The 13,214-nt window shown below is 39.0% G+C and overlaps 1 protein-coding gene across 8 annotated transcripts in view; it reads right to left on the bottom strand.

Moving 5' to 3' along the window:
• The window catches only part of LOC132670999 (BEN domain-containing protein 5), a 1,465,258-nt gene that overhangs the window by 322,811 nt on the left and 1,129,233 nt on the right, over positions 1–13,214 (bottom strand). For all 8 annotated transcript variants that reach the window (XR_009606944.2, XM_060621418.2, XM_060621420.3 and 5 more), the window contains one exon: positions 10,780–10,819. Coding sequence is in view for 7 of the 8 variants with exons in the window: in XM_060621418.2 (XP_060477401.1) it covers positions 10,780–10,819 (40 nt within the window). In the remaining variant the exon portion in view is untranslated. The remainder of the gene's footprint in view (positions 1–10,779; positions 10,820–13,214) is intronic.

The raw sequence follows: 13,214 nt of genomic DNA, 5'->3' as shown, positions 1-13,214 counted from the left end.
ATGGACCAATATTACAAGTGAAGTGATATTTATATGTAGCAGCAGCACAAAAGGCAAAGGATTTAGAATCAGACAGTTCTGAATTTGAATCCTGATTCCATCACTTATTAACTGTGCTCAAGCAGGCAGTTCACATAATTATGCTGCACTTTCATTTCTCATCTTTAAAACAGAAAAGGCAATGCTTGTCTTATGGGGTGGTGGGGGAAATTATGTGAAAAATATATGTAAAGCACTTAACACAGCTCTGGCACTTAGTGCCAGTATTTAGATACTCCCTTAATACTATCCTTCTAGTATATACCATCAAAAAGCTATGACCATTTGACAAGAGTGCCCAGGTAATTCAACAGGGGGAAAACAGTCTTTTCAACAAATGGTGCTGGGAAAACCAAACACATTCAAAAGAGGTAAGCTGGACTCCTACCTCACATCATATAAAAAAATTAACTCACAAGAGTACATCTTTATGAATTTAAGTTAGGCAATGTTTTCCAAGATATATCAAAAGTACAAGCAACAAAAGGAAAAAAAAATAGGTAAATTGAATTTCATAATAGTTACATGCTTCTTTTGTTTCAAAGAACATCAAGCAGGTGAAAAGACAACCCATCTGAAAAAATATTTGCAAATCATATATCTAATAAAAGACCTTATACTCAGAATATATACTTTAAAACTCTTACAATTAAACAATAAAAAGATAAATGTAACTTAATTAAAAATGAGTAAGGAAAAAGAATTTGACTAAACATTTCTCCAAGAAGATATACAAATGGCCAAAAAGCACATGAAAATATGCTCACCATCATTCGTCATTAGGCACATGCAAATCAAAACTATAATGAGATACTACTTCACACCCACGAGGATGACTATAATCAAAAGATAGGTGTGATTGGGTGGTTCAGTCGATTAAGTGCCCAACTCTTGATTTCAGCTTAGGTCATGATCTCATGGTCGTGAGATCAAGCCCTGTGTCATGATCTTATGGTCATGAGATCGAGCCCCACATTGGGCTCAGTTCTGGGCATGGAGTCTGCTTAAGATTCTCTCTCTCTCTCTCTCTCTCTCTCTCTCTCTCTCTCTTTCCCTCTCCCTCTCTCTCCCCCTCTGCCTTCCCTCACTCACACATGAATGCTCTCTCACTCTCTCTCTCTCTCTCTCTCTCTCTCAAAAAAAAGATAGATAATAACAAGTGTCAGAGAGGATGTGGAGAAATTGGATGTGTCCTACATTGCTGATAAGAATGTAAAATGGTACAGCTACTTTGGAAAACATTTTGGCAGTTTCTCAAAATTTATATCCTAACACTTACCATATGACCCAACAATTCTATTTCTAAGGTTTATATCCAAGAGAACTGAAAACACATGTTTACACAAAACTTATACACCAATGCCCATAGCAGCATTATTCATAATAGACAAAAAGTGGAAACAAATGAAATAGAATGGATAAACAAATTGTGATATATCCATACAGAAATATTATTTGGCAATAAAAAGGAATGAAGTACTGATACATACTACAATATGGATGGGCCTGAAAATATTATGCTAAGTGGAAAAGCTAGTCAAGAAAGGCCACATACTGTACAATTCCACTTATATGAGATGTCCAGAATAGGCATATCCATAAGGACAGAAGGTAGATTAGCGGTTTCCAGAGCATGGGGGAAGGCAGAAATAGGAAGTGACTGTTAATGGAGTTTCTTTTTGGAGTGGTGATAATGTTCTGGAATTAGTGGTAATAGTTATACAACTCTGTGAATATACTGAACCCCACTAAATGATGCATTTAAAAGGTGGATATTATGGCATGTGAATTACATCTCAATAAAGCTATTATTTTATTTTTTAATTTTTTAAATGTTTTTATTTATTTTTGAGACAGAGAGACAGAGCACGAGCAGGGGATGGGCAGAGAGAGAGGGAGACACAGATTCCAAAGCAGGCTCCAGGCTCTGAGCTGTCAGCACAGAGCCCAACGCGGGGGTCAAACTCATGGACTGTGAGATCATGACCTGAGCTGAAGTCGGACACTTAACCGACTGAGCCACCCAGGAGCCCCTATTTTCTTTTTTTGATGTTTATTTATTTTTGAGAGAGAGAGAGAGAGAGAGAGAGAGAGAGACAGGCAGAGTGTGAGCAGGGGAGGGGCTGAGAGAGAGAGAGAGAGAGAGAGAGAGACAGAATCCAAAGCAGGCTCCAGGCTCTGAGCTGTCAGCACAGAGCCTGATGTGGAGCTTGAACTCACAAAATGCAAGATCATGACCTCAGCGGAAATTGGAGGCTTAACCGACTGAACCACCCAGGCACCCCAGTAAAGCCATTATTTTAAAAAACCTAAGACCAGCACTCTTAACTTGATAGTGGGAATATAAAAATATTTCTGTAGGTGTGATTAAGGAATCATTGCCAAATATTCTAGTTCTCTGCACTGCAGTCCCCTTCCCTGTGGGAAGAGTATACATCTCCACCCTGTTGAATTTAGGAGTGGTCATATAACTTGCTTCGACCAAGGAAATATGGGTGGAAGTGACCCCTTCCAAATATTTTTAGAGCAAGTACATGGCTCACTGTATCTCTCCCTTTTCCCTCTGCCATGATGACCCATGTGGCAGGTGCTGCAATGTCACATATTCACTGGGCACTTACTTGTGCATAATGTTAAATAATTTCCAATTGCCAACATGTGCAAATCTATCCTGAGAGCTTTCTTTGGCCACTGGAATCTGCTATGTCCATACTTCTTGAGCAGATTGGAAGTCTGGAAGGGAATTAGCACACCCACTTTCACTCTCACTCCTTTGCCTCCCAGAGGGATAACTCGAGGCTTATTTTCCACATTAACTTCCAGGGTTCTCCAGTTTGATTAAGTTCCAGTTGTCCTTAGTGGTAGCTTGCCTCTTCTTCCTTCTCCTTCTCCCTCTCCCTCTCCCTCTCCGTCTCCCTCACCCTCTGCCTCTTCCTCTCCCTCCTTCTCCGTCTCCTCCTCCTCTTTCTTCTTCTTCTTCTTCTTCTTCTTCTTCTTCTTCTTCTTCTTCTTCTTCTTCCTCTTTCTCCTTCTCCTTCTCCTTCTCCTTCTTCTTCTTCTCCCTTCTTTCCCTGTATTTCTTCCTTGCTTTGCTACCAAGGTCTCCGGGATTATGTCCCAAATAAATTACTTGCCCTGAAATCTTTGTCTCAAGGTTTTCTTCTTAGGGAACCCAAACTAAGACACCCAGGTATGTTTCAAAGAAAGAATGCTTGGTCTGGGTGCCAGAGTAAAGACGATGTAAAGCAGGGGTGCCTGGTGGGCTCAGTCAGTACAGCATGTGACTCTTAACTTCAGGGTCGTAAGTTCAAGCCCCACATTGGGTGTGGAGCCTACTGAAATAATAATAATAAAATAAAATAAGATTAAAAAAAAAGAAGATGTAAAGCAGAGCTGTCTCCAATCCATGAGGGACATGTACCAAAAGTGACAAATAAGCCTTTTTTTTTTTTTTAGCTTCTGAAATTTTGGTGTCATTGTTACTTCAGCATAATGTAGCCTGTCATGACTAGTGACCTATGTACACCTTTCTCAGTAATTCTCATTCTAGGAATTTTTCCTAGAGAAATAATTACAGATGCATACAAAAGTCTTTATAGAAGAATGTTCACTGTGGTATTATTTATAATTAAATAACTGGGTACAACGTAACATATAATAGAGTTTTTATAAATTATAAATATAATGGAATGATTTTCAACTAGGTAAAATTCCCTTTTAGAGAATATTTAATAACATTGAAAATGTTCATACTACATTCAAATAAAACAGTTTATATAGTATCATCTGAATTTTATTTTTAAAATTACATATGTATATACATGTGCAAAAAATAATAGTTTCTCTTTGCAGTCTGGTGGTTAGGAGTTTTGCTTGGATAAGAGAAAAATACTTCTTCATACTGCCTCCCTTTTATTGAAAAGGCTATAGGAGAATAAACTTTCCAGAAAGTAAAGAAGAAACTATAGCTGGATTTCTGGGTCAAATGGCTAAATAAATTCATGCTTCAATAAGCCCATTCTTTCTCATCAAATAGTAATATTGGATGAAAAAAGAAATGAAAATATGTATTTGGGTTCTCTGGTGAAACGTACAGAAATGTGAAAGGTAAGCTGTCCTGAGGCTACTTGCATGCTGAGATCTGGACATAGAAGCAGGAAGTAGCAGCTGAAGTTTGCCTCCTGTGGGACAACAGGAACTAACAGTACTCTGGAAGATGAGGATCAGAAACAACATCTTTTTTTTTTTATGTTTATTTATTTTTGAGTGACAGAGAGAGTGACAGTATTTATTTTGAGAGACAGAGAGAGAGAGAGAGACAGACAGACAGATAGACAGAGCATGAGCAGGGGAAGGGCAGAGAGAGGGAGACACAGAATGTGAAGCAGGCTCCAGGCTCTGAGCTGTCAGCACAGAGCCTGACACGGAGCTTGAACTCATAGACCATGAGATCATGACCTGAGCCAAAGTCGGATGCTTAACCAACAGACCCACCCAGGTGCCCCTACATCTTCTGCTTAGAGCCCTAGGGTGGGGCTCTCATGTCTTGAAAGGAGCCTAGGGAAAAAATTAAAAAGGCTGCTGTAGAACTTTCTGGGAAATAGCTCCTTGCACTGCAAGCCTAGAGAGGAGGTGAGGAATATAGATGCAGGAAACAGAAACAATGTCAAACTCTTCTGCTGACTTTTTGTCACTGGATCGGATATATCCCCACTATTTACCAGGTCCTATACTGAGATGTGGGTAGAGTTAACAACAAAAACCACCACACAGGGAGATGTGAGCACAGTAGGGGTTCTGGGGGTGGGGCGTTGGGGATGAGGAGAGAGAAAACCAGAAAATTTCCTCCTCAAAGTGCTCTTACAAATTAAAATTTCAAAATGCATGAAGAAATTAAATGCTAAAAATGATACAAAACAAAATTAACAATTATAACTTGAATTCACTCCAGATGAAACTTATTTTATAGAACAGTCAGAGATTTTAAAATAAGCATATTGAGGATGTTCAGAGAAACAAACGAAGGCATTAAAACAGAATAAGAAATTATGAAACAGAATAGGCAGAAATAAAACAAGAACAGGTGGATATGAACAAAATTAGAAATCTTGGAAATTAAAAATATATAGTCATTGAAATATTGAAAAAGACAGGGAAAAGAGTCTAGACTAGACATGGTCAAAAAGTGAATTTATAAATGCAAGTTACTTGTGGGGAACTCAGAATTAGTGCGGTAAGACAAAATGATAAAAATTATGAAAAACAAATTATGAAAAACAGGCACGGTGGGCCACCTGAGAAAATACAACAGTCATCTAATAGAAGTTCTTGAAGAAGAGAGTTAGAGGAATAAGGGAAAAGTAGTATTTGAAGAGAAATTTTGCCAATAATTTCTGAGAATTAAAGAAACACATAGATTCTCAGGTGGAAGTATACTCAGAGTACCAAGTAGGGTAAATAGAAATGATTCATATCTATTTACAGCAAAAAAAAAAAAAAAAAAAAAAAAAAAAAAAAAAAAAATCCCACCCAAACCAAAAACAGAACATTAAGATTTTCAATCTTGAAATCTATCAAAAAAGATAAGTTATCAAAAACAATTAAATAATTGGGGCGCCTGGGTGGCTCAGTCCGTTGAGCGTCTGGCATCCATCCGCTCAGGTCATGATCTCACGGTTTGTGAGTTCCAGCCCGCAGCGGGCTCTGTGCTGACAGCTCAGAGCCTGGAGCCTGTTTCGGATTCTGTGTCTCCCTCTCTCTCTGCCCTTCCCCTGCTCATGCTCTGTCTCTCTCTCTCTGTCAAAAATAAATAAACATTAACAATTTTTTTAAAAACAAATAATGGAAGACTTCTCATCAGCAACTATGCATGTCAGAAAACAAGTTTTAAAAGTCTTCAAAGTACAAAGGAAATTTCTCAAACTAGAATTTATACCTAGCCAAACTATTATTCCAGAGAGAAGTCAAAATAAGGACAAACATATATTAAGAGGGTTGCCTGTGGACTCTCACTAAATAGCTATTAAAGGATTCACTTTGGGGTATGTGGGTGGCTCAGTCAGTTAAGCAGCTGATTTTGGCTCAGGTCATGATCTCATGGTTCCTGAGTTCAAGCCCCATATCAGGCTCCACCTGATTGGGATTCTCTCTTTCCCTTCCTCTCTTTCTATAGCTTCCCTACTTGTGTATGTGCGTGTGCTCTCTCTCTCTCAAAATAGATAAGTAAACTAAAAAAAAAAAAATAAAGGATTCACTTTAATAAGGTAACAGGAAATCTTGATACATAATAAGAAGAAGAACACAAAATTTATAAGCTGTGTAGGAAAAGTAAATTAGTTCAGTACTGTTAGTAATTCATTGTTTTTCTTTTTTGCAACAGTTTAACTGAAAAGTCTAAAATAATAATAATTAGGTGGTGACAGGACAGTGTTCAATAGGTGGTTAAAGCATGTTTACATATGGGTAACCCATTGTCTCAGCACCATACAACAACTAGTCTTTTTTTTTTTTTTAAGTTTATTTATTTATTTGAGTTATCTTTACTGCCAACGTGGGCTCGAGCTCACGACCCTAAAACCAAGAGTTGCACTCTCTACCAACTGAGCCAGTCAGGCACCCCAACTAGTTTATCTTTTATTCAGCTTATTATGAAGGCTAATTTTGTGAAAGGCTGTAGATTTTGTAAGAAAATATATAATCAAATGTACATCCAAAGGTAATCAGTTAAAGTCAGAAATAAAATCAATAGCATCCAAATCTGTAGATTGGGTAGGGGGAAAGCAAGTGATATATAAAACATAATACCAAAAAAGGGAGGATGAGAAAAAAAAAGAAAATAAATGATAGACAGAAAGCACAAATATGGTAGTAGATATTTATCTAAATATATCAGTAATTATAATAAATACAAACAGATTAAATTCACCTGTCACAATACATAGATTATTGGATTTTATTAAAAAAAAAACCCAACAGATACCGGTATTTCCAAAAGATTTCCATAAAAGAGAAAAGGAGAAGGATATCTCCCTACTAATTATAAAGATAATATTAAAATTAAGATGTATTATAAGTAAGACAGTGTGGAGTTAATTCAGAGTAAGTGTGGTAGACCAATGGAATAATACAGAGACCTCAGAAACAGATTCTGTATATAGGATAATTTCTATATGACAGGCATGTAATTGCTTATAAGTGGGAGAAGGGATGCAGTAGTTGTTGTATGGTGCTGAGACAATGGGTTATCCATATGTAAACAAAAAAAATAAGTAAATCCCTAAGTCATATTATACAAAAGATCATTACTAAATGAGATAAAGACTCAGTATGAAATAAAACTTGACAATTCTTAGAGGTAAATACAGAAGAGTATGATATCCAGGGAAGGAAAGATTTCTTACATAAGTCACAAAAGCAAAGCAAGAGGTTGATAAATTTAATTCCATTAAATTTTTAAAAATCTTCCATGTAAAAGTACATTATTAATCAAAAAAAAAAAAAAAAAACAAAAAAAACCCAACACCACAAGCCCCAGTCTGGGAGAAGATATTTGCAATGCATATAAGTGACAAAGTATTGATATTTGGAATAATAAAGGTTTATAAATCAATAAAAAGAAACAACAAATCAATGGAAAATGGAAAAAGAATATGAAAAGTCATTTCACCAAAGAAGAAACCAAAGTGGTCAATAAACATTTGAAAAGATACTCAACCCATCAGTAATCAGGGAAACAAATATTATAAAAACAATCGGATACCATTTCACATTTATCATGATGAGTGGTAAAATTTTGTAAGCCTGACAATTCCAAGTATTAAGGATTTAAGGAAATGGAAACCCTTACACTTTTCCATTGGAAGCATGTATTTGTTCAACTACCTTGGAAAACAACTGGCCATAATTACATAGTAAATTTGAACATGCACAAAATCAAGAATTCCTCTCCTAACTATATGCCCTAGAGAAATTCTCATGGTTATACACAGGAGTCAAGCACAAAAACACTCTTAGTAGCATTGCTTGCCATTATAAAAAACTGAAAATAGCCTAAATTATGATCAAAAAAAAGGATAAATAAATTGCAATGCAATCATATGTGGAATACTATATAGCAGTTAAAATGAATGAACCAGTAGTATATGTATCTACATGAATCAATCTGTACAATATAATAATGAGTAATGGAAAAGTCACAGAATGCCATTTACAGTGTGGCATCACTTAGAGGAATTTGTAAAAGAATACTAGTTATAGCTACTTTATTTTTATATACACAGATACGGAAAAAAATAGAATTTATTATAGTGGTTACCTGTAGAGTGAAGGGAGAAAGCTGCAATCAGTAAGAGTATAGAAAAGTCTCAACTAGATCTATAAATTTTTCAAATAGGGGACTCTGTGGCATTGATGGCTCAATATTGATATGATAAAGCCAACATGTTTGGTGGGGCAGGGAGGGCAATAACGGCTGTTCATTATATCTCTACTCTTTTCTGTATATTCAAAATTATTCACAGTAAAAAAAATAAGAAAAGAAGATAACACAGATTATTAAGGCTTCCAAATTCCCAACCTGCACTTCTGAAAGCTCTTAGTATATGAAGAGTGGCACCATCAGATTGAAGCTCTGTGTGGAGGATGGTGGTGAGGAGTACAGACAAGCTAGTACCTCCCACTGACGGCCCCAGAGAGGTAGTAAGCCCGCTGTTGCCGCTACAGCTTCTGGAGATAGGGAATAGGGATGATATGAAAAGTGAGGGACGGTCAGTCGCAATGGAGGAAAGTGCTTTTGACATGGGATAGAAGTTGTCCAGATAATACCTGGTCTAATGGTGCTTCCCAACCTTTCCATGTCATGGCACATATGGATATTTGTCCTGTACACTGGAGTGAGGCTACCACCCTGGAGGCTCCAGTTGCTCAGGTCCTACCTGTGCCCCTGAGAGGTAAGTGGATCAATATCTCACAGGTGCAAATCTCACAATAATATCACACAAAGGTAGCCTACTTGCAGTACACAGTGTGCCATGGTATACCTTTTGGGAAGCTTTTACCCAGGAGACATTTTAGATAATATCTAAAAGTAGGTAAAATTATAAACCATTCCAAACTCTGGCAGCGGTTATTATTCTGCAATTCTGTAGCTCTTCAAAAGGAGTACACTCAGAGTCACTACTACTCTGCTTGAATTTGTGCAGCAGCAATTAGGAACAGAAAGAGCTAGCACAAAAGAACTAAAGTAAACAGGGTCTAAAGACATATCAAGAATCCCCTCCAATTCATACGTCTGCATCATATCAGGATGTAACAAGATGAAACTGGAATGTGGAAACAGGCAATCTGGGTTAGCACATGTGGAGTAGAATAGTACACAATTACAATGGACAGAAACCAAAGAAGGACAGAGATATTCCCTCACCAGCACCTTGCTGGGAGGGATTGGTAGGTCACATGTCACACACGTGAGCCACTCTAGTTATGTTAGCCCATGATTTGAAATTTCTATATGTTAATCATATATGCATTGAACATAGCTCATCTATAGAGCAGATTAAACATTTTTCAGCCACTTAATCTCTGTTCTTCTAAAGTCCTAAGCTCAAAAAGCTCTATCAGATGGAAATACGGTAAGGTCACCTGAACTGGGTAGATCCAACTTACATTTGTAGTCACTGTCTTTTACCTCAGTGACTGAGACCAGATGACTAGCCTTTGTGCTAAGATAGTGCCTGCAGAGGGCAGTTTCTCAATCTCCTTGTAAGTGAGCCAGCTGGCACCCAGGTACAGCATGGCAAGCTTGGTGAGAGCCAGAGATACCATGGTATAGACATATTGGACGCCAAGATATTGAAATGCCTCCATATTTACCAGTAATTAAGCCACTCCTAGAGCCCCAACCCTGCCATATGACCACTCTACCACATTTGCCCCTCCCTCGCAATCCCATATCCCTCCAGTCCAGTAACCAAAGTGTTAATGTCTAGCACAGCAGGGGTTCACCAGCATTGCTAAATATTTTGAATGGATAAAGATGACCCACTACACCCATTCTTGAAAGCTCACTAACCCTGCTGGCATCATCATCCTCTTGGATCCCAAGAGAGAATAGCAACTTTTGTTGGCCAGTTTTGCCTCAAGTTCCCAAAGCAAAATAAAATACCTCTCTGGAAAAACTAAACTACTCAACCACTCTCTAGGCTAGATGCCAGGCCTAGGGGGAAGAATTCCCATGGCCACAGCTTTGTTGGGGAACTTGAATTTCCCCTAAAGTGAGACCAGAGTTATTCTGACCTTCAGCACAGAATACCAAACCTAATCACTTTTCCAGACTAGTCCTTCCTCATAAGCCATCCTTCCTCCATTCCATGCCTCCTGCCGGGCAGCTTTCCTGCTCCCCATGATTTCGAAACTCATTTCTCATGCGACCAAGACATTTCCTTGACACTTGAGTCCATTGAACGATCTGGGGAGAATTTGGCCCTGGAATATGTAGCAACATCAGATTATCAGTCCTGCCATCTGCAGAGTCAAGAGGAGGCAGCACAAAGCTGGGGGTTGGGGGTAGGAAATGCCTGTGAGGCAGAGAATGGAGGGAGAAGCATTGTTCATGGCACTAAGAGTTCTGCTGTTCATCCAGGGAGTCAAAGGAGGAAGGCAGGAATTGCACTTGGATAGGCAAACAGGCATCGCTTTGGGAAATAAGGGAAAAGCCAAAGCAGAACGGCTGCACCTACTCACCAGGGCTGGTGATTGTCAGGAGGTCAAGCTGCCGCTGTTGCTGCAAAAGAAAACATACTATGAGATCACTAAATTGAGCGAGAGCGAACTGTGCTTAGCAGCTTAGGGTGGACACACAAAAGGGATATTCAGATACACAGAGCAGGGTATAAAGGGGAGAATGTGGTGCTTGCTCACAATTCTGCAGAGAGGCATTGCACCCTAGAGACAAAGGGAATGGATGGCTTTTTTGTTCATCCTTGTACAGTCAGAGGTGAGAGGCCTTAGAGGTCTTCCAGTCAGACCTATTTTATACCTAGGGAAAAGCCATGAGCTCATGTCCTCTGTACGAGATGCCCTTTGTTCATGCTAGCCCCACTGTTTAAGTATCTCATATCTTGGCAATCCTCTTTGCATGGGTCCCTACGTCACTGTCACCCTCTTCATATTCCTTTCTAACCAAGGTACTCCTGGGCTGGTTTATTTATTTAATTTGCTCAGCAATGCTATGACAATTTTAATTACTGATGATGAAACCATTTCTTTTCTAACTGAATCGTCTTATCTTTGTAACATATAACAATCATAGCAAAAGTATCTGCCTGGTGCACTAGTCCATATGAATGAGGCTGCTTATGTTTGTAGGCAATTGGCCCTGGCTACCCCAAGGGCTGAGGAGATCAATATCTCAGTAGGCTTGCCCCACATCACAGCATACCTACAGGAAAGCTCTGTCCTGAATTGGATGTCATGGGAACCTGAGGTTGGAGAAGTGGGTATTGGCGGCTGGGAGTGGGGCAGTGAGCAACTCTCTTAAAGACTTAAGCCAGGATTTCTTAAGCCCCAGATGACTTCTTTCTCTTTCCTACACTTGATTTTCCATAAATAGTCCCAGAAATCTGTATTTTTTTTCTCCAAAAGGGTAAAAGCAAACAAGAACCATTGCTCTAGGCTACATCTTGTAGTGACTTCTGATTACCCAGTATTTCTTCTAATAGATCCTTTGCCATATTTCACCTTACCTGCATTTCCCTATTTATCTTGTCTTTCTCCAAGAATGGGGAATGGCTTATTGAAATTCTGCTTAAGCAGAAATGAGAAGGCATAAACATTTTTTGAGTGCCAACTATAGGCCAGGCACAGTACTGGGTGCTTTGATGTGTCATGTCTTTTCATACTCTTGGCAATCCTACAGGGTTGGTATTATACAGAGAAGTGGCATGAAATTCAGAGAGGAAAATTATCTTCCAAGAGCACCTCTTCATTAAAGAAGGGCCCAGATTAGAATTTAGTCAGTTCTAATGCTGGCCTGAAAGCCCCAAATATGATAATGTACATAAATCATTATGATGGTGCCTGATACTTAATAGGTGCTCACCTAAAAGATAATCAGTACTGATGTTGTTGTTGTTACTATAGACCACGTGACCCTTGGTTTATATAAGTTACCTCTTCCTTTTTCATAGAATTATGGATACTTGGAGCTCAAAAGTCACTGAGTTTGACCTGCTACCAGGTCAGGAATCCCTTCTGCAATGGCCCCACATTGCTTGTTTCATCCCTTTTCTTGATGGGGAGTTCATTACTTCTTATCAGTTGGATAGCTGTACTTTGAGCAGGGTTAAAAGCTGCTTTCCTATTACACCATTACTGTGTCTAGCTGCCTCAGCCCATGACAAGAGTTTGGACATCTGAAGAACTGTGTCTTCTCTCCAGTCTAAATATGCCTAGTCCCTGTGTCCTTTCCTCATAAGACATGGTCTCAAATCTCCTTGCCCTTATGGTCTCTCTCCTCCTCTGTTTGACTTTGATCTGTCCCAGTCAAAACCTCTTTAAGATCTCTGTACCCTTTACTTCAATGACTTCTCATGAGCCTGAAAGAAGTCCCTCAAGGACTTCTCAATCAACATCACTGTTTTCCTGCCAGTTCATAACTCATTCCAGTTGACATTTCCAAGCAAACAATGCAACTCCAAGATGTCACTGACATACATTGTGAACACACATCCTCACTCTGAAAAGAAACACACACCCACACACACGGGCTAGAAGGAATGCTGGAGCCAGACTGCCTTCCCTCCCAAACACAGAACCAGGCCAGTGGCACAACTGGCTCAAGCTGCCATTGCCAAGGCCAACCTGTGTGGCTCAGCACTTCTCTCATGCGTGAGGAAAGAAAACAACGCATCCTTCTATTTTTCTATAAGTTTGACTTTGTGATGACGCTGGTGAAAGATTATTTATCTGAGAAGTGTCTATTTCCTAATTAAAGAGCTATCTGTAAATAGTGACTCTGTGGGGTCCAGTAGAGAAAAAAGGGAAGAAAATATGACAGGAGGCAGACAGACATGGGCTTGTGCCTTGGCTTTTCTGTGGGGTTTGGATAGTGCCCTCCATGTCTCTGGCCTCAAACTTCACACCTGTAAAATGAAAGCGAGTGAAACACCTTCAGGGAT

This window comes from Panthera onca, chromosome C1, assembly GCF_046562875.1.
Source record: "Panthera onca isolate mPanOnc1 chromosome C1, mPanOnc1 haplotype 2, whole genome shotgun sequence".
Taxonomy (NCBI): domain Eukaryota; kingdom Metazoa; phylum Chordata; class Mammalia; order Carnivora; family Felidae; genus Panthera; species Panthera onca.
Note: the sequence above shows the minus strand (reverse complement) of the source record. Positions and strands in the feature narration are given on the sequence as shown.